The sequence below is a fragment of the Trifolium pratense genome, linkage group LG1, assembly GCF_020283565.1.
Source record: "Trifolium pratense cultivar HEN17-A07 linkage group LG1, ARS_RC_1.1, whole genome shotgun sequence".
NCBI classification, from domain to species: Eukaryota; Viridiplantae; Streptophyta; class Magnoliopsida; order Fabales; family Fabaceae; genus Trifolium; species Trifolium pratense.
Window position 1 is genome coordinate 48,242,287 of NC_060059.1, and position 25,959 is coordinate 48,268,245.

A 25,959-nucleotide genomic window follows, 5' to 3' on the forward strand; every position below is an offset into this window, starting at 1 on the left:
AATTTCTACTAAAATTATAATATTTAAAAGTAAAATAATTATTAAAAATTGAAAAATAGAGATATTAATTTAAATTTTATAACAAATTAAATATAATTCTCTTACAATGGTAATTTTATTATTTACATATAAGATATATTATATATTTATTTAGTTTATCTAACATATATAATTGAGTTATTTATTCGATCATGATTCATATAAAACTTTTAACTTGCTTATTTGCTATGATTTTTATTTAAAACTCTATAAAATTATTTATTACTTATTTAAATTTTTTATTTATAAAATTTAAAGTATTACAAAGTAATTTAAACAAAAAATAATTGTTTTACAAGGTATGTATAAAAAAGAACATGATATGATAATTATCATGTGTGCACCAAACACATGATAGGATAACTGTTATTATGTTTATATATTATCATATTTTTATCATGTTTTATATCCTATTATGTCACTATCATATTTTGCGCATCAAACGGACCCTTAAGGCATTAGGCTAATGTGTCACCTATTTTATAAATCTAACATTTTTCTCATTTACAATCGATGTGGGACCTGACTACTCACACTTGAAACCCAACAGTTTTCCCCCAAGTATGAATTTCCACATCCTATAGTTGATCCAATATCAGGATCCACTCTCACTCCTCCACCAAGCTGAATTGCAGCTTTGATAATACTTGTCAGGAGTATGAGGAAATGCTTCAAAATCACAACAAAGAAACTTGATATCAAATAATAATCTTTGTGAAAAACTTTAAACTATATTAATTATATTTAAAATGGAGGGAATATTAAACGAATCTGAATGAAAGTTGGGATCACATAGCTGTCAAAAATCCAGAAATGGAATATGGGTGCTCTCTGAAATCTGAACATCCACTACATGTATAAGTATAACATAACATATACGTTTTCTTTTTATACTAACATATATACGTATTTATCCTCTCAACTTTTTCACTTATACCTGAATTTTCCATTGACTATACGAAGAAATCAGAAAGTAGGGTCACCTAGAAATTTATTAACACACCCATATTTTAATGTTGACTATGCTAACTTTAATTCATTTTGTTTTCTAGCTCCATTTTGGACCACCATGAAAATGACAATCCTTTTATCTTGTGTCTTCATACTGAGATAAATGGTGGTTTCTTCACTGTACATTGAAAATGATGAGATGCTCTTGTCACATGAAAAATGAAGAAGACTCTAGCAATATACGTAGATTAATGTTATTATACTATGCTTAAAGTTTTATGAACCACTGACAAATACACAAGAAACACAAATTAGTACACACCATTAATAATTTAAGAACACATAGATCACAAGACATATTAATGTCGTATGACACACCGTTAATATGAGATGTTAGTGTTAGACATTACATTAACATGCACATCTCTCAATTGTAAAAAAATTAAGAGAGTAACGTGGAATCTTAAGCCATTAAATTTAGTTAAAAAGAAAAATATTGAAATTTTGAAAAAAATTTTAAAAAAAATGGAGTAAAATTAATTAAGGATTTGAGATGTAAAAATTGAGAAAAATTGAGAGAAATATTTTTTGAGAGAATTCATTCCTATCGAACTAGACACACTTTCGAGTGTTGGACAACAAATTTACTAGGCACGCTTTTGATTTTATTGGATTTCAAATGTGAGTGGTTAAGTGTCACATTAATTATGAATTAGAAGAATGTTAAATATATATGACTTATAAATGAGGTGACCTATAAATTTATAAAGCCCAAAAAAAAAAAACTTCGGATAAAGATGTGACGTCTTCTTCTCTTATGGTTCTGAATCATTGTCTTGTTTCTTCTGATGCTCTCCCAGAATCTTCAACTGTAAAATATGAAAATTCACAATCGTTGAATTTCAAGTATGAATATTTAAATCTCACATTGAATATGGATGAGAAAAATATTCAATATATAAGAGAGATTATTTATATACCTAAAACATTAGGATTTTAAGTGGAAATGTAGCATCTTCCACTCTTATAATTCTGAAACATTGTTATGTTGAATAGTCGATCTCAGGCTCTGTTTGGACAGACACATAAGCTAGCTTGTAGCTTATAAGTTCATTGGCTTAAAAAGATCCGTTTGGTAACAATTTTTAAAAAAAAGCTTATAGATTGTTTTACTAGTTTATAACTTATTTTCAAACACTATTTCAAGTAGTTTCTGAGCTTATAACTTATCATTTTTTCTTTCAACTTTACATTTGTCATCTTACTTAAAAATAAAATATTAATTAAATATATCTTTTTTATGTCACTCCATACTTTTTTTTTTTTACTAAATATGTCACTCCATACTTATAAACTAAAAATTAACGTATAAAATATTTGTTATGAATTCATCCGCTGTAAGCTAATTTATCAGTTATCCGCTATGTTTTATCGAAGGTGAATACATACTAGTAGATAAGATAAGTAAACGGGTGGGTCCCCGTGAAGGTGCTCATAAGTAGTGGACATTTCGGAATCTCCACGTGACTCATACTCAAATTTCCTTTTAACTAGCTTTATTTATTTTTTTTTTTTTGACATAACTAGCTTTATTTATATATGCAAAGTTTTCATTACATTCTTTAGTTACATATGTTTCCTAAATTTATTTTCCTTTGATTCCTCTCTATAGCAAAGCTATCTCCAATGAAGCATCAAATTCTCTTACTTTTCTCTCTTCTCATTCTTTCTTCTTTTTTTGCTTCTGCTCGCCTTCTTGTACCACAAAAAGTTTCAAAACATGGTAAGTATTATGGGCCTGTATTATGATATTTATTTATTTTTGAAGAATTGTGATATTTGTTTTTGTATTTATTGTTTTGGTCACTTCATCTCCCCCTGTAAACTAATTTTTGAGGATGGAACAAAACTTGAATTATGTAGGTGAAAAGGAATTAAAGATCATTGGCAACACTATTGCTCAATCATCCGCAGAAATGAAAGAAGATATGGAAGAAGTAAGAATATACATAATATTTTCATCCTTCATCTCTATCTACATTTTACTTTTTTTCATTTATGCAACTTCAAATTCAGATGGGAACAATTTAATTTTTTACAAAATTTTCTTTACTTTTTTGCCGAATTTTTTTTTGACATTAGCCCTCTGATTTTAAGGAGAAGGGGGCTGATAATCTAGAGAGTTCAGCTGCGAGATTAGGAAAGTCTGGCAAAAAATTATTCCCCTTAGGAATGAACTCGAGTTCTTCCGATGGATCCGTCTTAGAGAAGCTTATTATCTACTTGAGTCTAATGTCATGATTTTGCCGAATTTTAGATTATCAAAGTTACTTAAACTAAAAATCGAAGGGTTAAGAAAAGAAAAAAAAAGAATAATGCTAGCAACACACTCTTTAACAAACACACTCCAACACACTCTCTTTTATTGGTTGAAATTCACATGGGTCCCATAAAAAAATGTGGACCCATATAATTTTTATGGGACCCATATAAATTTTAACCAATAGAAGAGAGTGTGTTAGAGTGTGTTTATTAAAGAGTGTGTTGCTAGCACTCCTCAAAATGTTTTTTTTTTCGTTATCTCTTCTAATTTGATTAAATTTTGTGTAGCTGATGGGATTAGAGGAGTGTTATGGAAATGAGGAAGAATGCTCTAGAAGAAGGATGATTGCAGAAGCCCACTTGGATTATATCTACACCCAACACCATAAGCCTTGAATCAATCTAATGTGCTGTTCACCTTAGTTCAAATGCAGTGTTACAATTGAACATATGAGTCCCTAATGTATAATAAAGTATTAAATCCAATAATTATACATGAAAGGTGTATCCATGTTCTGTCCTTCAGTTGTGAAGGTTGTTTAATATGTAAATGGTTCAATTTTATTAGGGTTATACCTAGTTATATACTGTAAGTGAATGGAATGATTTCTGGGTCTTAACTCTCTTCTGCATAATTTTTTGACAAAAAAGAGCTTACAGATAATAATCCGACATCGGGTCTGGATTGACCATCTGACTTGGAATAGTTATATTCAAATGTTAATCACAATTCTATTAAAATTATATGATAATGTTCTTGATTTTCAAAATACAACGGAAGATGATTTGGTTGAAGGTGTCTAGTCTTCTGACCAAACTAAGATGAGTGGGGAAAAGAAAAGCAAAGAGAACATGTTTCCCATTAATAAGAAAAAATTTAAAAAAACAAGTACTAGTATAAAGTATTAATGTTTATGGTATATATGTAACAATATACAGTGATGTGTAAAAAAAGTGTTATAATATAATTTCTGATAATATCCTTATATATATTTACACAATTGTGTCATTTTTATCTCATCAATGAATGTTGCTTCATCAAGCAACGATACAATCCAGCATGGCAGACTCCAACAATTAAACCCTACAAATTTTGATATTTGCGTGCTACAAACTACGGATATAGTGAAAAATATACCGCCGGAGCCAGGGACGGACTTGGGCCCCTCCCTCCCTCTTGTTCATTGCCTTACAATACTAATAATATATGTGTAGTCATATTGAATAAAATGATTATACTCCCTCCTAGCAATGATTAAGGAAATAAAAATGGAATGCACTACTTTTAAAATTATATTATCAATTTTTTGAAGGAAATTTTTTTTGTCAGACTTTATTTATTTAACATTTAATATTACATTTTTCGGCTCCCTGTCTCATCAATTTCTGGATCCGACCCTGGCTGGAGCTGAGCTGCCCTATATGTGTATTACAAATTTACATACGAATAGTATTAGATGCATGAAAAAGATTAAACTCTAAAAAAATTACAAATTTATTATCAAAAAAAAAAATACAAACTTATTTAATTTTGAAAAAAATTCTGAAGATTGAAATCCCAAGCCCAATCCACTTCAGTTTTTGAAGAGGCCCATCATTAACTAAACAAACAAAAAAGACACATTTTTTATAAGCAAAACCCTAAAAAATCATAACAAAGAAGGTTTTTTGCCTTCTTCTTTTCTTCTTCATTGCAACACAGCACACACATACTCTGTTTGTGCAATGTCGGAATTCAGAACCGCCACGACAAGAAGGGGCAAAAAGGAGCTTCAAAAACGTGCTCCAAAACTCGTCAGTATCATCACTTTTTTCCTCTCTTTATTTCTCATTCATTTTTTTTAACGGTTGTTGTGTTTTTCTTGCAGATTGAATCTGGGAAGAAAACATTGGTGCTTCATGGGACCAAAACTAGTTCTGTTTTAAACGCTGTTTTGACTCAGATTTATCATCTGAAGAAGGAAAGTGCTGTTAAGTATAGCCGTAAGAATGATAAGATTAACCCTTTTGAAGCTGGTGGTGAAACCTCTTTGGAGTTTTTCTCCCAAAAAACTGATTGCAGTCTCTTTCTGGTAATTCCTGTTACTTTTATTTTCTTTTTATTGTTTATTCATTCATTTTATTCGGTTCCTTTTTGCTTCCACTGAATTTTGTTTTTGTTTTAGTTTTAGTTTGTATGTTTGGTTCCGCGGTGACAAAAATTGATTTTGAGTGAATTGATTTGACTAAAATTTAGTTGAAAGTAAAGTGGTTTATGTTTGGATACATTGTATAAAAGTAAGTTAAACAATAAATTTGAGTTTAAAAAAATCAATTCTAGAATCACAAGTTACGATTTCTAGCTTCAAATAGAATAAATTGTGAAGGCAAAATCAATTCGTCTAGAATCAATTCTAGCTCCTCTGAAATTGAAACCAAACATACAATTTGTTTTTAAGTCTTCATTATTAAGTCATTAGAATTGCCGTTAGAATTGATTCGAGTTATTTGTGGTGGACATAAGCACTTGTGAGATTGTTTATGAGGGTTCATAATTTATTATGACATATCCATAAGCTAGCTTTGAATGGTACTCCTAAAATGGTGAGGTAACAGTACCGGTATGTGTGAAGAAACTTCCCTTAAAACAGGTTGAAGTTTCTTTCTGGTAATTCCTGTTACTGTTTTTCTCTTGTCACAAGTTGTTTGAGTCCTAAGAGCATACATACTCTATGATGATCTGATTACCTTTTGCTTCTACTAAATTTTGTCTTGGTTAGATTTTAAGGCATTGAAATCACTTTAATTAAGCATTTCTGACATGTATCATGTAAGTATTATGTATAAGCTATTTCTATAACAAAAGTCAAACAATTTTCATATAAGCATAAGTTGTTTTTATAAGATATCTTATAGAGCTATGAAAGTAATTTGCAAACAACTTATGGACATGTCAATAGTGTTATATGGCAATAGATAAGATCAAATAGGCCTTTAATATTAAATTATCTTCTTTCTTGTGTATGAGAAATACATAGGTTTTACTTGCTTTCACCAGTTCTAAGCACATGTGTTTATAAAGTTAAAATTTTGAACTGTGCTGTTAAACTATTTATATTTGGTGATGTTTTTTGTGATGGTAGATCAGGGGTAACTTTAGTTGTATTTCGATTGTGCTAGTATTGCCTGAAACTTGTGATGCATGGTCATTTTTTAATTATAAAAAAATGTGCCGGATTACAATTAATATCTCGATATGGGGATTTGTCCTCCTTTCCTCTTTAAATTAATTGAGTTTCTTATATCACATGTAGTTAGAGCTCCAAATGTTGCATGGGAAGTGATTTTGTAATGATTGATGCTTCTTGTATTTTGCAGTATGGATCTCACTCAAAGAAGCGACCTAATAACCTTGTTATTGGGAGAACATATGATCACCATGTCTATGATCTGGTAGAAGTTGGGATTGAAAATTTTAGACCCATGGAGTCATTTGTGTATGATAAAAAATTAGCTCCAAAGGAAGGTTCAAAGCCTTTTATGGCTTTCATTGGAGAAGGGTTTGAGTCTATTATTGGACTAAAACATTTGAAGGAAGTTCTACTCGATCTTTTTCGCGGAGAGGTTTGTCTTTGCTTTTCTTTCTCTTTCACATTCTTTTGTTGCCAGCTGGAATATGTTAATTGAAGTGATGCACATGATTCATGCAGGTCGTTGAGAATTTAAATCTTGCCGGAGTGGACCATGCATATGTATGTACTGCCCTTTCTTCAACTAAGGTGTTTTTTACACACTGTGCACTGCGGTTGAAAAAATCAGGCACAGTTGTACCAAAAATGGAATTGGTAGAAGTTGGCCCTTCCATGGATATGGTTATTCGCCGGCATCGTCCTCCTAATGAAAGTGTGAGAAAGGAAGCCATGAGATCATCAAAAGACAACCCAAAGAAAAAGGTTGACAAAATCTCCAAATCTTTTTTGGTTTATCTGTTAATGTAAAATGAAGTTGCATGTCTAAATTGTGTTCTTGTTCTGTTGCTTATAGGAGAAGAATGTCAAAAAGGATCCCCTACAAGGAAAGATCGGAAATGTTTATATTCCAGATCAGAAGGTATGAGCGACTATTTCCATTCTTTGCATAAACTGTTTAGTTAGTTCATTCAACTAAGTTCATTGTTTGTGTTTATGATAACGATTTATAATTGTTCAGATTGGAGAAATGGCTTTGCCCAATAAATCGAAAGGAGTGAAGAGGGAACGCCGAGAAGCCAGGCAGAATCATGGGAGTGATGAGCATGCATCAAAAAAGAAGAAGGAAGAAGATTCTTAAAATATTATACATTACATATGTTGTCTTTCGATGTCTTTTGATTATGAAGTGATCTAGGTGGCTTGAATATTCTTCATTTCACACCTATACAGGGAGGTATTTTTGTCGCCATTTAGTTGTAAGCTAAAGCTATAGTTTGCACTGCCTATTTCCGATAGTTGTTTTTCTGTATTTCTTAAATGTGCCACCAGAAAATTTGGATATGTTTTCAAACTGACCTAGTAGTATTGGATCATAACACCATTACCATTAACGCCGTTTTCTGCTGTTTTATTTAGCGCAACAGTTTTCCAGTTGAAGATGGAATATATTTTTGTGTTATTAGTTATGTGTGCCTAAGGCTTCTGATTCTTCTAGGAGACCTTATTTGTTCTCTGCTTTATCCTATCAAAGTGTATTTATATTCCTATGAGATTGAGTTGATCTATGCTGCATGCTATAGGCAGTGCCAAAGTAAAATACGAAATTCTACGCTTGATTGCAAATTGCAAATTTTCTTTGGAGTAGTTCAATATGAAATGCTTTATTTTTTATGATATCGTTGAATAGCGTGTAGTTGAACTCAATTGAAATGAGTATTATTTACCTTGCATGTACCTACCATAAATTATGTCTCAAGAACATTGACGACGGTTACAAAATTGATGTGTTGATAAAACGAATTCAAGGAATGTTGGTAGTGGTAATTAGGGTTGGGAATAGGCCAGGTCAGGCTTTGACAGGCCTGAGCCTGGCCTACGATTTTTCTTCAGGCCTAAGCATGGCCTACGGCCTATCAAATACAATTTTTTTTGGCCTGGCCTGAGCCGTTTTAAAGTCTGGCCTTGTAGCCTGTTTAAAAGCCTGTGTTACATAAATATAGCTATATAGTCTTTTTTTTTTTTTGAATCACTCCATATAGTCTTTTTAAATAAGTTAAACAGGCCTTAAAGCCTATTTCACATTTAAATTTTTATAATTTCTACAACATTAAGAAAAAGTTAATAAAATAACAAATACGATTACGAAAAAGTTAAGTATGCCATAATAAAATTATGATATAAATAATAATATTACATATATAATAATTATTAAATATAAACAGGTCGGCCTATCAGGCTTTGTAGGCTTTTTTAAAAGTTTGAGCCTAGCCTATTTATGTAAATAGGCTTTTTTCAAAGCCTGAGACTAGCATTTTTAATAAACAGGTCAGGCTTAAACAGGCCAGACCGAAGGCGCCTGTAGGCCGCCTGGCCTATTCCCAACCCTAGTGGTAATCCATCTTCCTACTATTGTATCAATGCAGAAAATTGCTAGTGATGTTCCAATCAGTTTTTGCTGAACATGACAGTTAAATATGTTGAGGGAAAGCTAAAACTCGTAGCTTACTTTCCTTTAATAAACATGAGAAAGACAGGGAACGATGTTACATTGATGGCTTGATTCTGCTACTTGCTTAGCAATGTATTCAAGTATTGAGGGATTTGGATTGGCTGCAGTTTTAGTTAGCCGCTGTTTGAGATCTTGGCCGTTGATCTATAATCTGACGGCTAGCCCGTTTATAATCCGTTAATTTTATATTAACCAACAAAAATTTTTATAATTTCTGATCTCAACCGTTCATTTTAGATTGGACGATCCTGACCATTACTATGTTAACGCAGTACTGCATGGAATCCTATTCCAGTATTGAGTTGCAGCAAAAAATACATAACCTTCTTGACTCAATGATTGAAAGTCTTAGATGGTTCTATTTATAACTTCGGATTTGAAAGATGATTCAAAAGCACACAAGACACTCTGTTGGGACATACCACTACAAAAAGATAGTCCACTATAGTTTAATCTATTTTCCTTTATATTAACAGTTTTTTTTTCTTGCCTAATTGTGTTCTTGCAACCATCTACATATGCATATGCCATATAGGAATAGGACTGCCTTGTGAGCAACACTTACACAGGCCTAAATTAAATATCCTTAGACACACATACATGATTTTAAAAAATTTAAATATAAAAGTAGTTAATGTGACTTAATCATTTATCTTTAAATTTTTCTCTTTAATGTGTGTGTGCGCCCAAATATTATTGATTTGGGGTTGTGCCTGTGATAGAATTTCTCCGTTAAGTTTACATTTCTGACGTAACTGATTGCTTTTGCTTTTGTACTGTGCAATACTCAATTCCAATGAAGAGAGTAATGGTAGCTAATTGAAGATTCAATCTCGTGACATGGAATTGGTAACAATTATACAATACCTTATTAGAGTGAGTATGCACATATTTTGTGAACAAATTAATGGAAGGATCACTTGTACAATCAATTGCCATACTTGTATATGTAATAGTATAAGAACTCAAAATAACTACCAATTTTGAATATAAATCTATTCCAAATTCAACTTAAATAAGCTCATATAACATGGGCATCATATAAAATTGAAACAATGAATTAAATTATATCGAATTTTATACAATAAAATATATATACACAAGAAAGTACAATACAAATACGAATGTGTTCGTATTTCTATTAATACTAAAGAATGATTACTAGAATGAAATAAATAAAAAATAGAATTTACAATGAAAAGCATGCTAAAAAAAATAAAAATTGCAAATAAAGAAAGAATGAAAGCTTCAACACTGTTTATAAATCAAAGTTATTCAATAATATGACCCCTAGGAACTATAATAAAGTGCTCAAATGCAACTAGTGCAGAGCAGCTGAGTGCATGTTTAAAATTAAAAGTTTAAATTTATAGTGAATTTGACGAAATCAAAGTAATATCATAATTTTGTCGAAACTCTAAAATGTAGAATTTGTCAAAATCATATCAACTACCGTGATTCCGCCAAACTTAACAAATCGACATTTTCTTAGGCAGGTCTAATCATATTTTGGCTTACCACCTTGACTATCTATCTCATCAAAAGGAGATTCATCAGCTGGCCACTTATCAATACCTAAACTTCCAAAACCAATATCCCACATATCTGTCTCAGACATAACTCCAAAATCTGGCACTCCATAATTGATAGGATTTCCCCACATTTCATTCCCACAGCTTGAAGTAGTAGTAACACCAATATTGAAATTAGGATCCCATATATCTTCTTGTTTGATAATGTTTTCAGTCCCAATAGATTGAAACTCTTGAAACCCTTTAAAATTCTCAGGAATAACTACTTCATTTGGACTAATAACATTTTTCCCTTTGGAAAAAGGTTCATCAAAACCAAAGCTAGATGATCCTTCACCAATAATGGTTTCTGAATTAGATGAAATATTTTCATGCATTGCAGCATATTTATCTAATGAAATATTCTCAATTTGAGAAGTAAAATCTTCAACACCTATATCTTTAGCTAAATCATGTGAAAAATAGTGAGGAGAGTGTTCAACGGAAACATGACTTAGTTCTTGAGTTTCACAAGACATGTTTATGTTCTCCCAATTGGGTTGGTACCTCACAATTTTCCCATCTTTAAGATTCTCTTCTTCATTTTGGTTTTGCTTAACAAACTTCCTTCTCACTCTTGGAGATTCTATATCTTTTTGTTCTTTCTTCTGCTTAAGTCGCGCTAAAAAGTCCGGATTTGAAAACAACTTGGCTAAGAAAGATACCATTTGTTTCTGTCTTTGTTCAGCAGATTGAAGCCTTTGATTCACATTACCTGCATGAGAAGCCGTCATTCGTTGTTGTTGCTGTAAATCAACCACTTCTTGCATTAACACACTCCTCTCTTTCCTCAGTCTTTCTATCTCGACCTCAACTCCAGATTTCCCTGTAATTAGCGATATAGTTAGTTACTAGTTTGTTAGTGTATATAAAAGGTTTGATCAAAACACTTGTAATCAGTTATCTCATTTGAATACAATACTATTCATATTTTGAGATTAATTGTTATGCCCCGACAGTGTAAAATATTTTTACACATGCATCCAATAAAATCACACTATAGTGCCACTTTTATAGGCTTGTTCCTAAAATATCTTCACAAAAAACCTACATGTCGTGATTTAATTGGATGCACGTGTAAAATAATTTTACACTGTCAGTGCATACAACTTAAATTCTTATAGTCTTGTATATTTTCTCTCTTATATGAGATTTATCTACTGTGATTCTTAATACCTGCATCAGAAGAAGATCCAACATAGTTACCAACTTGCTGAGATGGAGACGACCGGCGCCTTTGAATGTTCTTCAGTAAGTGCTTCTTCCCTTTCTGGAAACCTTCATTGAAAAACTCCCATTTGTCGGTGTCGATTTTACGGAATCCCTGGACACAAACACCAAATTTTCTGAGAATGAATGAAGCAGAACTACAAGACAACAAGAAAAAACAAACAAAATAAAATACAAGCAACATATAGCAAGACAAAAACAAGATTGTTACATTAGATACAATACAATTAGCTGTATTGGAGAATGTGATATCTGTGAATTCAAAACCAAAACAAACAAGTTTATGATAAAATGTATCAAAAATCAAGAAACACACAAAACACATCATTGAAACACAGAATCCTACCTTTGAAAGATGAAAATCCCTTGAAAGGGAGAGCAACAATCTCTCCTATGTTGCCAATTTTCCAGCAGTAAGAGTCTCTGAATGCTATAACTACACAATGTAATCAATCCGGAGGAAACAAACATATCTGAAACATTGTGTGTGCTTATTTATTACACAGTTCCATTGGTACTATGTATAACAAAACACAGGACACAAGAGATTATAACTAAACACATTCACCAAAATATGCAAGTTTTACATACAATACAATCATCAAAAAAATTATTTACATTCCCAATTGATACATCAAATTGTTCAATCAACAAACACAAAAGAGGAGAGGGAATTGATTAGTTACAAATAATTACAAACCAAGAAACAAAAAAAAATAAAATAAATTACTCCCGCCGGTCTTATATAAGTAAAGATTCATTTTTCACATTAATTGAATACCCGATATATCTTGTACCGGCTACATCAATTATTCAATGAATCTGAAAAATGAATCTTTATTTATATACGAGACTTGAGGGAGTAGTTGGTTAGTTACATTGCATAGATAAATAGGAAGGAGCCATAAGACGAGGCATTGTGAAAAGCAATTGAAATTACAAAAATACCCACATAAGTATTAAGCTGACGAACAAAACTGGAGAAATTGTTGTGTTTGAAATGTCTAGGCAAGACAATTCTAGCAAACTCCAATGGATCCCACACCACAAAGCTAACACCATTAGAATTCCATGATATAATTGGATTCAAAGAAGGGTCATCAACTAAATCAAATGTTTTTGAAAGAAATGGAGGAACCGGGTTGTTCAATTGCAAACACTCCATAGGCACAGGTGATAATGATGCTTCAACCTCCACCATGGAAGGTGAGCTCAAAGGAGATGAAAATTTGGGAGAGATTTTTTCATGGTTTGGGTTCATGTTAAGTTTTGAGTAACAGAAAAAACGGTTTTTTTTGTTAGGGGTATAATGGGTATGAGAAAAAAACGGTTTTTTTTTTGTGAGGGGTATAAAGGGTATGAGTTAAAAATGAAGTGGTGGTGAAGAATATATAAAAAGGGGGTGAAAAGGCGGTGGAAGGTGGTGAGAGTAGTTTTGATGGCGGTGGAAGAAAAATGGGGCCATTGAAAAGTGTAGTGAAATATGAGCGCCGACATTGATAGTGTTGTTTCGTTGCAGCTACGTTGTTGGTTAGTTCTATCTTTGTCTTTGTTGTCATTGTCACGTGTGTGATGATGATGATGGTGGACTTAGATATTTTGTTGCTACAGAGATACTATTGTTACTGTGTTGTGGTTCCTGGGTTCTGTTTGGTTAGATTTTTATTTTTGGCTTTTTTGGAGAGGATCTGGACTCATATTTGAGAGGGACGTGTGGTGTCCGTGTATGGTCAAATTGACTAATCAAAATACTTAGGGGTTAAGCAAAATGAGATATCCAATAGCAGACAAGTAATTTGAAAACCTGCTTTTGGTTTTTTATTTTTATTAATAATAGGTTTGTTTGCATGAGGATTTTATGTGGGGTCAATTAAATCTTTTTATTTTATGTAGAAAATAATAATTCTGGTGATTTTTATAATAGATAATTATGTGATAAAGGAAATTAGTATTTTCTCAACCTTACATACATTAATTGAAGAAAAAGTAACAACTAATTGAAGAAAAATTGTAGAAACTTTATCAAAGTGACAATTAATACTATAAGAGATCAAATATTTTTTTTAAATAAAATTGTAGAAGGAAAAAATCAATATTAATTAGAGTGAAATCAATCATCATTTTACATTTATCTTTGATGAAATTTTAACTATATCGCTTTAGAATACACGGTATCAAACTTATCACACTATAGTTCTTAAATCTTAAAATTAGATCTAACTTTTTTTGCCAAATAAAATTAGATTTAAATTTTTTTAAGCAAACAAACTCATGAACTTGTCATTAAATTATGAAAAATGCTTGTTGTTACGAAAAAAGCAAACAACGAAACGCGTGAATTATTACCATCCGTCCATTTTCATCAATATACGGGCATGATTTCCACAAAAAACAAATTTTATATTCTTTTATTTCCTTAAAGTCACTACACGTTGTATTCTTGCTTTTCTTACGTAATCGTATCGTACCATTTAGCAAATCCCTTAAATTATATTATCTATTGTATTAAAAATGATAAATACAAAGAGGAACACAATCATGAACTTGTCCTTTAACATAAGAAATTACTGTTTTAGTTAAGTCATATTAGTTTGACGACGAATAAATAGTTAGAAAGTAAAAGCTCCCTAATAATATTTGATAGAATTTCACTAAACTCAATAAAGATTTTAAAGCCTCTTTCAAACACTACAAATTGCAGTCATTGCATCGCATTACAGTGTAGTTGCTTCCCCTTCATGTAATTCACCACCGAATGGTCCCAATCTGAATATGTTGTCACAAATCTTCCATCCATGTCCCTAATGCATTAGCCTAAACTTGTGGTATTGGAGGTTTGATTAAAGCTTGCATTAACATTGCATTTTAGAACATCAAACGTTGGACAGCTCCATCAAATTCTGTAAAAAATCAGTAAAAATATCTTCACACAACATGGGGTTCGAATCCACGTGCTAAATAAAATATCTTCACAATAAAATCACTAATCACTAAGTTCAAACAATTACAACAATCTTTGATAAAAAAAAAAAAAAAAAAACAATTACAACAATCTATTTTGTTTTTATTCGTTTCAGTCTGTTTATTCTTATTCTCTCCATTTATATATTAAAAGTCAAATATATCCCTGTGAACATTAACCATGTAGAGAGAAAAATAGTTTAGGGATTTAAACCGAAGCTAAGAAATGTCAGCCAATGATTATAAGAAACCGAGGAATAGTTAGAAGTGGTGTTCGTTAGTTCCTTCCTAAAAAACAGAAACGGAAATTCTGGATAGCCTTTAAACTTTTACTACTGTTTGCCTAAAAACATGAGACGACAGATAGAATGGTGGGAAGTGGTTCTACCAATTGTGTAGAGGAGAAAGGATTGTCTACCATCCACGCCGAAAAGGCACCTTTCAGTCCTTATCATTTAGAAGCTTCATAAGACGCCATGTGAGCCACCATTCAAATATTTGTGTACACAACATTGTTGCTCACCGAAATTTTTGTTGACCTGTAATCTTTCTTGTGTTATATCAGATCCATCCGAACAGTTAGACAATCCATTTCCTTGTGTCATTTGTGATGTTAGTACGTAAGCACAACTTTGTTCGTAACTCTTAACAGAAAAAGGAACTAAAAATAGAATGGGCAACTTTGGTGGAAAGTGGTGCTACCAATTATTATTTATTTGGTTTATATTCTATACTCAAACAAGGAGAATCTGTACAACAGATGGTCACAGTTAACCTTTGTCAGATCCGATTAATGATATGAATACAGGCAAAAGAAAAGCAGGTAAAGTTACTTATCATTAACTCAATGTAATTACAATGGGAATATTTTTTACATCAAAATTCTGAGAGAAAAAATTTAAGCTTTTCTAGGCGAAATTGAAAGATACTATCAAACAATTTTGTCGCAACAAGGATTGAGCATCCTTGCTTTGCATTGAAAATCAGTATTCTCAAACCTCAATTAGAAAAGAAATATACAACTCGACTCTGCAAACAAAAAAGAATGAACAAACATTAGTTTGACCACAAGAGGTTGGACATGCAGTAAGCAATTAACAAAACTTCATAATTTTCTAACACTTTCAGCATGATTACAATTCACAACTTATTTTAACCAAAACTTATAAACACTCCAGCTTATAAACTTCATATATATGGACAAAGATAGAGAAATACTACGTCAAAGATAGATTTAGTGTTGAAAAAAACATCGTGGGAAGGCACAAAAAAAAAAAAAAAAAAAAAAACATCGTGGGATTAGGCACGTACCTATGACCACTTAAAACGGTGTAATCCTGTTAGACATCAAAACCAATAAAATCCTGTGTATGTGCATGAAGAACTCGGCGTTCCAACCATCAGGTGAGACTTGGTATGTTTGGAAGACCAGGTTGAGGTGTAGGGGGTTTGAGTAATGACCTCAGAGAATCCATAATACTGGCGAAAGAAGGGCGTTTCCAAGGCTCACTGCAGTAAATCGAACATATCAAGTATATATGAATAAAATCTATCGCAGAATATTTAAGTACAATACAAAATAGCAGATGTAACCATACTTGGCCCAGCAAGCCTCAATTATTGCAGCTATTTGGGGATTCAACTCGCGCGGGATCTCAAGTCTTTTTCCCTTGAAGCCTACAGCAGCAACAACCTACAGGAAAGTACATATTTGTGAATGTTGTAGTAATGACCAAAGGGAATATACTACTTTAGAAATAACATTGGAAAAGAACTGGTGCAAAGAAAATTAAATAGATCTAGAAGATATCACAGATTTAATATAACAAATCTGCACTTATCTTTTTTATTGTAAGGATTAGGATATTTACAAAAATTATTCAGATAAGTATTTATTTTATTTCCCGCTTTATTTTTATTTTTATTTTTTATAAGCAATGTTAGTTGTTAGTATTACAATGTTATATTAGTTTTTTCCTCCTTTGCCAGGACTTGAACCCTTAGCTCAACTAGCTTAACCAGCTGAGCTACCCATCCCACCCTAAGTGTTTTCTCTGCTGAAATAATACAATAGCTTTTGACATATTAATTTCAACAATAGCTCAAAGATGCTGCAGATCTGCAGAAGCTTCAAGCCTCTCTCTCATCAACCAAACCCCTCTTTGCCTCCTCTCTTTTTGTCAATTTTTTTTTTTTCTTTTCTTATTATTATTTTTTTTATGTGATTGTCAATTTATTTTTTTTTTTCTTTTCTTATTATTATTTTTTTTATGTGATTGTCAATTTATTTTCTTCTTCCTTGGTTTCTGGGGTAATGCCAAAATTGTCTTCTCAGCCACTAGTATACCACTCACAAGCCTTCCCACCTTTAACTGATTGTGCCCATTATTCCTCCTTTCAGGCTTTCATACACCTACAGGCCACAGCCCATTAGGCCTACTTCTCTTTCTTTAGAAAACGGCCTATTAATATGCATGCAAGTTCAACCAAAGTAAGCACACATTAAAACACCTTCAACCACTTCAACAGTATACCTGTCGTTCTTGGCCTGTTTTATGCATGCTTCAACCAATAGACATTTCTTGCAATCATTTTCAGTTTAATCACCAGCTGTATACTATTTCATAGTATATTGTATATTCTTACTTACGTAAGTTTCGGGTAATGTGTACTATTAAGCATACTGTAAATTATGGTACTGTAGGTAGAGACAACAAACCTGTGCCGGGTTCAAATTACCCCACGGCTGTTGCAATGTTGCAAGCTCCCACATGATTACTCCAAAGCTGTAAATATCAGACTTCTCATTTGATGGCTCGTCGCGAAGAACTTCTGGAGCCATCCACTCAGGCTACGGGAGGAAAAGGAGTACAATTTATTATTTATTTAAAACAAGCCTCTGAAGTCTGAACCATTAGACGCGGAAAACATTATTTGTAGATAATTTAAACTTACAGTCCCAGCAGCTGACTTGGAAGAGAGAAATGTATTGGCCTTTAAGCGGGAAAGCCCAAAATCACAAACCTGGACAAATGGCATTATTACCATTTTAAGGGGGAAAAACGCATTAGTATCCAATAAAATAGATCACCAAGTCAATCCCATCCCCCTCCCTCGTAAGAAAACAAAAATGAGGGATTCCTTATCAAAAGCAAAAATTCCCTTTTTTAGGTTCATTGAATAATTGAATAACTAATTTGGTCTACATTATAGACCAAATACATCAGTTATTCGAAGAACTTAAAAAGTATTTTTTGCTTATAATAGTGACCGGAGGGAGTATGTTACTAACACACTCCACATGTTTTCTTGTCAACTGGCTTTTCAAAAGCATTCCAAATTTGAATCAAAACAAGTACAGCTAATTAGTAGAATGCTGAAACTTGTATTTAACTATGTGAAGATAGAGCAAGTTTTGCATCAAACTCAAATCTGCCACCAGTTTATATGTAGCTCCAGATCAAATTGTACAATTTACCAGAAAAAAATACCAATTACTTTTAAAGAAAAAACAATGAAATAATAGTTTATTCATTTCTTTATCTTTGGACAAATCAAAATGGACCATTGTATGCTATAGCCTATATGGAATCAACGGTGTAACTTTAATTTGGGGATGAAGTAGAAATTCCAACATGTATGTGTGTGGTGGGGGTGGGGGGGTGAGAAGGTTGCTCTTATCCCCGATCAAATCCAGATTAGCAAGGTCTCCTGGCTATCAAAGTAAAGGCTTGATAATTAGCCTAACAGTATTATTTGTCATAAAACGCCTAACTACTTTCAAGCCATGATAGGCCAAAAAGAGATAAAACTTTGGTGACTAATTACAGGCTTGTATTGCTACAAGCGTACAAGGCTGTTTGCAAAAAAATGGATGCAGAAAAAAGAAAGAACGAGAATACTACTTTCAAGTACTGCTATTTCCATTAAATTCTTAAGAGTCAAGACTACTAGATATAGTACATAATCTTCATGCTTACCTTCACTGTGTATTTCTTGTCAACAAGAAGGTTTGGAGATTTCAGATCTCTATGAACAATGGGGGGGTTACGTTTGTGAAGATAATTCATTCCCTTTGCCTATACATGGGGAAAGAAGAAAAAAAAACACAGGGAAATTATTCAAAATGAATACAACCATTATCACATCGTAAGCCATACTAAGCCTACGCAAACCACAAATAATTCAAAAATTAATAAAAATCGGCCACAAAACAATTGTGTAAATGCATACCACATCATAAGCCATACTAAGCCTACGCCTCTCATCCAACACTTCCTTGGCACCAGGTCTATGTAACAGCCTATATAAGCTACCCCTGCACTTAGTTCAAAATCTGTTAGGATTTCAAAGTTAAAGCATCCTATAGCCTTAGAAAAATTACATCTTTTGGGGGGGAAAGGATTAAGGACAGCTAGAGACATAGAGTAAACCTTGATAAATATTCGGTGACAATTGATAAGTTAGGAGGTTGTGTGACTGCCCCCATTAATAAAACAATGTTTGGATGCCGCAAATGTTTCATTATTGCAACCTGACAAGGGAAGTTAGAATACAGCTCAAATCAACAGCTAGCAAACTATTCAAAAAGAAATATTGTTTTCCCTGTGTAAAACATGGTTAGAACGGGTACGGATCATCTTCATTTCTTAAAAAGAAAAATGATGGCTCCATTGCTAATGTTTTGGGTGTATAAAAGTCCAACTATCCAAAATACATGTCACCGTGTTTTGAAATATAGGTATTCATACACCAAAAACATTAGCAATGGAGAAGATCCTTACTCAGTTAGAACTTTCAAGCATACCTCCCGCATGAATTCCTTGAAGCGTTCAGCATGAAAATCTTGCTCCATCAAAATTTTCACAGCAACATCCTGCAAATTAATAATGTGTTAAAAGGATGAAAAATATATTAAGCAAACAAAAAGTATATAGAAGAAGCAATCATAAAGGATTTTAAAATAGAAAACTATGTCTACTTTGGACTTTAATGAAGAAATCCTGAAAAGAGTGTCACAAACTTCTCAGGAGATGTGATGCCCCAACAAATACGCATTCTAAATAATGAGACATGCTTAAATAATTTGCAAACTCAGAATCAAAGAAGTAAAAGGTCATACACATTAAATATGCCATTTTGAAACATCAAGGTTTTCATTTGTTCACAGAAAATAAACTTCTCTTGAAAGATGGTTTTTATAAATAAACTTCTTCTCATTTGATGTGTAACTAAAATAGAAAATATGTGGCAATAAAGGTCAAATTGTACTGTACTCACCAAGCTAAAGGAAAGAAAAAGTAATATGAAGTCAATAGGCTGCCAATATCAAACAACAAGCAAAAACAGCAAGATACTAGGATGATGGCAATTGGGCTGGGGCGCTGGGCTTATCATCATGTTATTGGATAGGACTTGTCAGCTTGACTTTATAAGGGTTTTTAGCAGAACAAGAGTAGTGTTTCATATATATATATATATATTAGGTCATGCTAACCAGTGTCCTTGGGGCACTAGTTAAGGAAACAAAAAAGGAAATAAAAAAAAGATTTATGTGAAAAAGAACAATTTTTATAACTTCAAGACATTGAGTACAGGACTTTCAAGAATATATTTCCTTTCTTTTTCCTTAATAAGTGCCTGTTAGCATTTTCCATATAAATTATCTTCTTTTTTTCATTCTTTCACTACAATTTTAATAAAACATGTAAAACAACCATAATTTTATTTACTTGTACAGCATCAAAAATATTTAATAAATAAAAAAGTGTCTTACCGAGCCATTCCACTCAGCACGATGTACAGTTCCAAAAGAACCTGAAATACAATATGTCATTTTCAGGTAATGACTACTGATACTAAGTGCACAAATCATGCCACTAGAAGAAGCAAATCGGATGCCCCAAAAAAGAAGAAAATTATGACACAAATGCATTTATTACTTTGTCTCTTATGTAAACATCAGATCTTATTGATTAACTTCACAGGGTCTGATAAGAGGAAGTCAAAATATTTTGGCAGCATGGTATTCATGTAGAGCTGTGTTTGATTGATGATAATATTTCAAATGGTTTCTATTTTGAGGTCTAACCAAGACTTTTTTAACAAAACCTCCCTGACAAATATGCATATGAATTGGGTGTTCTATTGCAATAATGATCTGGCTTCCGTTTCATGTTTTCTTCTTTCCTATTGTCATTGCTAAGGACATCATCCATTTCACTTTTAGACCTTTCTAAATATTATTTGCAATTTATAAAGGAGATGTACCTGATCCTATTTTTTCTTTTAAAACAAGATCGTTCCATGGTATGGCCAAATCCTCCATGTCAAAGGCAATATCTCGAGTAGGCTTGCTAGGAATCAGTTGACTTGCTTCAATAAACCTCCTACCCTCAATGATTTCATCATTGGCAATAGCAACAGGACGCTTGTGCTTTAAAGGGGGTGGATACTTGCCCACATTTGTTGAGTCTGTAATGTTCTGAGGGGGGTTACATGACATATATGTTTCAGAAGCTTGATCATGAATGCTCAGAAGAGAAACTTGTGGATACAAAGGAAGCTGAGAGCTTCTGTTACTGTCAGTTGAAATCGGCCTAAGGTTATTCCTTTCATTGCATTTCGCATCGAACTGTTCTGAAATGGAGAATTCTGAATCTACATTAGTAACAGTTCCTATTACCAAATTCAGGGTATCCTATACTTGGACCCAATTCAAACATTTAATTACAACTTTACAATCATATACACTTAATTCAGTCAATTGCATATCAGATTTCTGGATCTCGTACAAAATTACAATTAATTGAATTGCAAAATAAAAATCTATATGAAGGGCCTGCTTTTATCAACTCACAAATTTATCAAACATTTGATCAACAACTCAAAAATATACACAACAACAACCAAGCCTTATCCCACTAGTTGGGGTTAGCTACCTGAATCAAACAACGCAATAATGTTCTATCATAATGTTTCAATCTGCGAACAGACTAAGAACTGATTTGTATAAACTTCTCCATAAGAACTTATGGAAAAACGAGTTAACTTACGCTTGTAAATATTTTTCAGAAATTCTCTCTATTAACTTTTTTGCAAACACCTATAAGCATAATAAGCTAATAAGGAATTTTCTATAAGTGAAGCCACAATCTCAGGTACCGTTTGGCCTAGCTTTTTTTCCTCTTCTTTTTCCTTAAAAGTAAGAAGCTATGCCAAACAACAATTTTTAAAAGATCTAGTAAGAAAAAACAGCTTCTATATTTTAAGAAAAATTATAATTATAATATATTATCAAACATATCTTTTTAACCCTATTATAATAAAAAAAATATACAAAAAACAATTTTTAACCTTTTTTTTGTTTTAAAAGTAAGATTTATCAAACAACTTTAATTTTAGTTTTAAAGCTATTATTTCTAGCTTTATGGTTAAAATTGCTTCTACACCTAAAAAAACCTGGGCCAAACGGTACCTAATTTTAATAGAGAAGCTTCAATGAGCTAGAAGCTAATCAAAACTGCGCCTAAATGAATTTAACTCCTGTTCATAACAATCAATATAAAACTTGATAATGGTATTCAATAAACATGATTGGGTGACGAAGCATAATAATCATAACCATATCTTAAACATCACAGTAAAGAGTCTTGATTTTTTAAAATGCAATGAAATTCAACAAAAATAGGTGATCAAATATAATCTCCTTCTAGTGTATAAACTCCTCAAAACAACAAATGGATAGAGTTTAATTCAATTAAGAGCGCCACAATACTGCCACGTTATTTAGGACCATACAAAATTTGGTAAACAAAATATTATTTATCGAGAGTTACTTGCTTAGAGAAGTTTTTATCACTCATTAAAAAGCTAGGGAGAAAACAAAGATCTTGGAGGCCTGGATCTTAAATTCATGATTAATGCAATGCAACAATATGCATCAAGTAGATAATTCAAACCATATGTAAATAAGATCAGAAACCCAGACTTAGAATAGCATAAATTTAACCCAAAAAAAAACCCTGAATATTACCTGCAGAACTGTTGTCGAAGAAAAGCTCAAGAGACAGACAGTCTGAGAAATACTGTTTGGCAAGCGACCTGAAATCAATTGGAGTTTCAGCTGGTTTAAGTCTTGGAAAGCGCAAGGGTGAACAAAATGAGATGGAAGCTGGACCGTTGAGCAAGGAATCAGGCTCGCATAAGTGTCCTGGCTTCCCAATTAAATCAACAAGATATTCCCTGTGATTAGATTATGTAAGATGTGAGAGGACAGGAATATGACTCTTAAAAAATATATATTTAAAATGTCAGTGTCAATATACAAAATGCTTATAGAATATTAACCATTGATTTCAGGTCCTTTTAAAAGTTTCCATTTCCATGGTCGTTACTTATAGCTAATTAAATTGCAGCTCTATCTACTTAAGAACAGAAAGGTATATGTGCTTAGAAAATAAAGCATATACCTCTCAAGCCCAAATCGAACAAGACAAGAAGAAGCATCATCTCTTTTGCAATATTTACAGCCATTTGCAATTCGACATGGTAAATCAATGGCATCAGCTAGTACCTAAAATAACAAATATATAGCAAGTTATTCAGAACAACTTAAATACAGTCCACCTGCACTAAACCAGTGAGCAAATACTCGTCAACATAATCAGCATCTGTAATCACAGCCTTAAACATTGACAAAGAAGTATAGCCTTACTTTGAATAGTATGGCACGGTGCCTGCAAAGGCCAACAGATAGACTGCCTATGGGGAAAACAACAGATCCTAAGCAATCTTTCAGATTATTACTGCAATCCTTCCAGAAAGAAAGAAGCTCGCCCTCCCCAGCAGAAGCTGAACCCCTTGTTATAGCAATAAAACACAGTTAGACTGACATGACCGGATAAAAAGCTAAATAGGTCATGCCATGAACGCCAAGGAGGCTCACCCCATACAGTTGCAAACCAGCTTGGACAGCTGATCCACAACCTCTGTTGTTGTTATGCTGCTACAAGAAATGTTATGAACCATGTTTTGCAGTTCTCTCAAGCTGGCATCGCTACGTCGATCCACCAAAACTACTTCAAGGGAAGAATCAATGCGGGGATGTACAGACTTTAGACTATCAACTGATGGGATTCGGCTGTTTTCCTGCAGATCAGTGCACACAGTCCAGACATATGAATCCATCCCATGAATTAGGTAAAAACCATCAGGAATTTTGTCGGAGTATGATAGGCAGCCATTCACCTGGTGTGCATCATTAAAAGGACACAAAATTAACTTTAATATATCTACCAATAAGAGCAACAAGTCTATCAAGATGAAATAAGTTACGGTTTCCACCCTCAAATTCCCGTGGTCGAGTAAAACAAAGAGTGGAGGGCTATTTTTTCATCTTGAACTTAATTCATGTAGTAACTCAAGAATCCCATATATTAAATTCCTCTCTCAATAAATGATAATTATTCACAAAGCACATTCTGCTCAACAGCAACAATGTTAAAATATTAATCGGTATCTTCAGAATCTGTTCTTATGCAGTGCAACAATAAGATAAACATTTCTTTAAGAAGTAAAAAAGTCAATTCAAGAATGAGCAACATGATCATAGCATGTAAGTCACGCAGTAACAGAATACTCTACCCATACTTCCCAGCAAAGTAAGTGCTAACTGCTAACTAAGAGTAAAAACGGTGACTGCACGAGATAGTTTCCTTAGTCAATGTGATGGCCAGTGGCAGATAGTTTTCCCAATGAACTAGCACCAAAAAAAGGTACTGAAAAATAACCCTAATAACTAGAAAACTCTTGATAGACTTCAACCATGTATTTCAAAATTTAACTCTACACTATACAGCAATCAAAACACAAGTCAAACTACACCTCCTCCAATCATTCATGACAGAATCAACCATCCTGAATGAACTACAAAAAGGTTGTCGCCATTAACCGAAATTTGGTCCTCGTGTTGACGCGGAAGCTGGATAAATTCAGCATATATACAATGCTACACAACATTGCCTTAAGTCAAAGAATATTCATAGTCATTCACACATCTTCTCATTATTTTCATTAGTTTATTATCACAGTCAAAATCACAACCATAACCAGAATCAAAAATCACAATTCAAAGCAGCACAATCAGGAAACAACAATCAACAAACATACCCAAAATCTATGAGAAACAGCCTCAGGCGAAGACGAAAGCCTCGAAGCCGCTTCATCAGGTACCGGATCCAGAAAATTCGGATCATCAGCACAAGTAGCATCCGAAGAAAGCCGAAGCGCCAACGCCCACTGCAACTGATAACTCTCCTCCGTCTGCTGAGCCCAGCTCTTCCCAGACGATCCACCAGTCCACGGTGGACCTTCAGACAATTTACTCCTCACATCACCAACCTTGAATCCATCATCATGCAAATATCCAAACGCATCAATATCACTAGCCGCCGCCGTCGACAACGTCTGAGCATAATACTCACCACCACCGGACAAAGAACTTTCACCATAACTACTCCCGCTTGACTGTCTCTGTAACCCGATCGACGAGTACAAATTCCCGATCCGATTGTTCCCTTGTTGAACCGACCTATGATCGCCGAGTAAATCCCAATCGAAACTTCTATCTAATTTACCGCCTCTGCTAGGTTTTCCGTCGCTGGATAACGACGGAGCACTAGTTCCGGCAGCGTATGAAAATTGATCGTCGGGAACTTGACTTAGAACCGAGTAATTGGATCTTCTCGCAGGCATTTCCATTGAAGTCAATCACCGTCTTTGTTCGGTCACAAAACCCTAAAACTCTTCATTGTTCGTTGAAGTCTCTGTTACGTTATTCTTCTTCTTTCTCTCTCTAGAATCTGCTAACTGTAACTGTGTGTGAATGGTGGTGGAATGAATTTTCTCTCTCTCTAGTTCCGGGGAGAGAGAAAACAAAGTTGCGAGTTTTTTTTTTTTAATTCGGTGGCGCAATTGTAAATAAAAATAATTTTTAAAACGTTTTGGTTTTTTGATTCAGTGGGAAAACCGGTATTTGTTTCACACGTTGGTTCAATTCACCTGGGTTGTATTTTCTTATTTTTGTATCTTTTCTTTCTAAATATCATTAAAATTAAGATCAACCAAAAAAGAAAAAAAAATTAAAAGTTTTAAATTTAACTCTGGGTTCTTATCGTGTATAAATTTGCACGTGTCAAAATGTTTA

General features: G+C 33.0%; 4 protein-coding genes across 8 annotated transcripts; 2 read left to right on the forward strand and 2 right to left on the reverse strand.

Moving 5' to 3' along the window:
- The first annotated feature begins 2,634 nt into the window (after positions 1-2,634).
- Positions 2,635-3,928, forward strand: LOC123896588 (putative phytosulfokines 6). Of its 2 annotated transcripts, none has more exons than XM_045946962.1 (3): positions 2,635-2,773; positions 2,914-2,987; positions 3,601-3,928. In XM_045946962.1, the coding sequence occupies exons 1-3, from the start codon at positions 2,677-2,679 to the stop codon at positions 3,706-3,708; spliced, it is 279 nt and encodes a 92-aa protein (XP_045802918.1). In that variant the 5' UTR covers positions 2,635-2,676; the 3' UTR covers positions 3,709-3,928. The 2 variants fall into 2 exon arrangements, with proteins under 2 accessions (XP_045802918.1, XP_045802923.1); XM_045946967.1 differs by having other exon boundaries at positions 2,644-2,761.
- A 1,038-nt stretch (positions 3,929-4,966) lies between these two features.
- LOC123902364 (ribosome production factor 2 homolog) lies at positions 4,967-7,866 on the forward strand. The gene is made up of 6 exons (XM_045952067.1): positions 4,967-5,106; positions 5,181-5,384; positions 6,670-6,915; positions 7,002-7,244; positions 7,336-7,401; positions 7,501-7,866. Exons 1-6 carry the CDS (start codon positions 5,038-5,040, stop codon positions 7,618-7,620), a joined length of 948 nt encoding a protein of 315 aa, XP_045808023.1. The 5' UTR covers positions 4,967-5,037; the 3' UTR covers positions 7,621-7,866.
- Positions 7,867-10,028: 2,162 nt separating this feature from the next.
- Positions 10,029-13,415, reverse strand: LOC123907261 (heat stress transcription factor A-3-like). The gene is made up of 3 exons (XM_045957459.1): positions 12,745-13,415; positions 11,739-11,886; positions 10,029-11,388 (listed from the first exon to the last, which is right to left on the reverse strand). The coding sequence occupies exons 1-3, from the start codon at positions 13,051-13,053 to the stop codon at positions 10,490-10,492; spliced, it is 1,356 nt and encodes a 451-aa protein (XP_045813415.1). The 5' UTR covers positions 13,054-13,415; the 3' UTR covers positions 10,029-10,489.
- Positions 13,416-14,262: 847 nt separating this feature from the next.
- Positions 14,263-25,807, reverse strand: LOC123907238 (serine/threonine-protein kinase CTR1-like). 4 transcript variants are annotated; one of them, XM_045957447.1, is made up of 16 exons: positions 24,924-25,715; positions 23,701-24,002; positions 23,470-23,614; positions 23,225-23,328; positions 22,789-22,997; positions 21,024-21,392; positions 20,530-20,570; positions 19,561-19,629; positions 19,187-19,287; positions 18,987-19,071; positions 18,734-18,832; positions 17,709-17,777; positions 17,473-17,604; positions 16,352-16,446; positions 16,065-16,262; positions 14,263-14,692 (listed from the first exon to the last, which is right to left on the reverse strand). In XM_045957447.1, exons 1-15 carry the CDS (start codon positions 25,512-25,514, stop codon positions 16,154-16,156), a joined length of 2,520 nt encoding a protein of 839 aa, XP_045813403.1. In that variant the 5' UTR covers positions 25,515-25,715; the 3' UTR covers positions 14,263-14,692; positions 16,065-16,153. The 4 variants fall into 4 exon arrangements, with proteins under 4 accessions (XP_045813403.1, XP_045813387.1, XP_045813396.1 ...); XM_045957431.1 differs by having other exon boundaries at positions 14,544-14,692; positions 21,024-21,407; positions 24,924-25,695; XM_045957440.1 differs by lacking the exon at positions 14,263-14,692 and adding an exon at positions 15,544-15,782 and having other exon boundaries at positions 24,924-25,807.
- Between the last annotated feature and the right edge of the window lie 152 nt (positions 25,808-25,959).

Excerpts from the sequence above, each read along its gene's own strand:
- LOC123896588 (XM_045946962.1), top strand. The coding sequence starts at position 2,677 with ATGAAGCATCAAATTCTCTTACTTTTCTCTCTTCTCATTCTTTCTTCT. Across the intron at positions 2,774-2,913 it reads ACAAAAAGTTTCAAAACATG|GTGAAAAGGAATTAAAGATC; the intron begins GTAAGTATTATG and ends TGAATTATGTAG. Across the intron at positions 2,988-3,600 it reads TGAAAGAAGATATGGAAGAA|CTGATGGGATTAGAGGAGTG; the intron begins GTAAGAATATAC and ends AATTTTGTGTAG.
- LOC123902364 (XM_045952067.1), top strand. The coding sequence starts at position 5,038 with ATGTCGGAATTCAGAACCGCCACGACAAGAAGGGGCAAAAAGGAGCTT. Across the intron at positions 5,385-6,669 it reads CTGATTGCAGTCTCTTTCTG|TATGGATCTCACTCAAAGAA; the intron begins GTAATTCCTGTT and ends TGTATTTTGCAG. Across the intron at positions 7,402-7,500 it reads TTTATATTCCAGATCAGAAG|ATTGGAGAAATGGCTTTGCC; the intron begins GTATGAGCGACT and ends ATAATTGTTCAG.
- LOC123907261 (XM_045957459.1), bottom strand. The coding sequence starts at position 13,053 with ATGAACCCAAACCATGAAAAAATCTCTCCCAAATTTTCATCTCCTTTG. Across the intron at positions 11,887-12,744 it reads TTCGTCAGCTTAATACTTAT|GGATTCCGTAAAATCGACAC; the intron begins GTGGGTATTTTT and ends GTTTGTGTCCAG. Across the intron at positions 11,389-11,738 it reads TGGATCTTCTTCTGATGCAG|GGAAATCTGGAGTTGAGGTC; the intron begins GTATTAAGAATC and ends CGCTAATTACAG.
- LOC123907238 (XM_045957431.1), bottom strand. The coding sequence starts at position 25,514 with ATGGAAATGCCTGCGAGAAGATCCAATTACTCGGTTCTAAGTCAAGTT. Across the intron at positions 24,003-24,923 it reads CTGTTTCTCATAGATTTTGG|GTGAATGGCTGCCTATCATA; the intron begins GTATGTTTGTTG and ends GATGCACACCAG. Across the intron at positions 16,263-16,351 it reads ATTGAGGCTTGCTGGGCCAA|TGAGCCTTGGAAACGCCCTT; the intron begins GTATGGTTACAT and ends GATTTACTGCAG.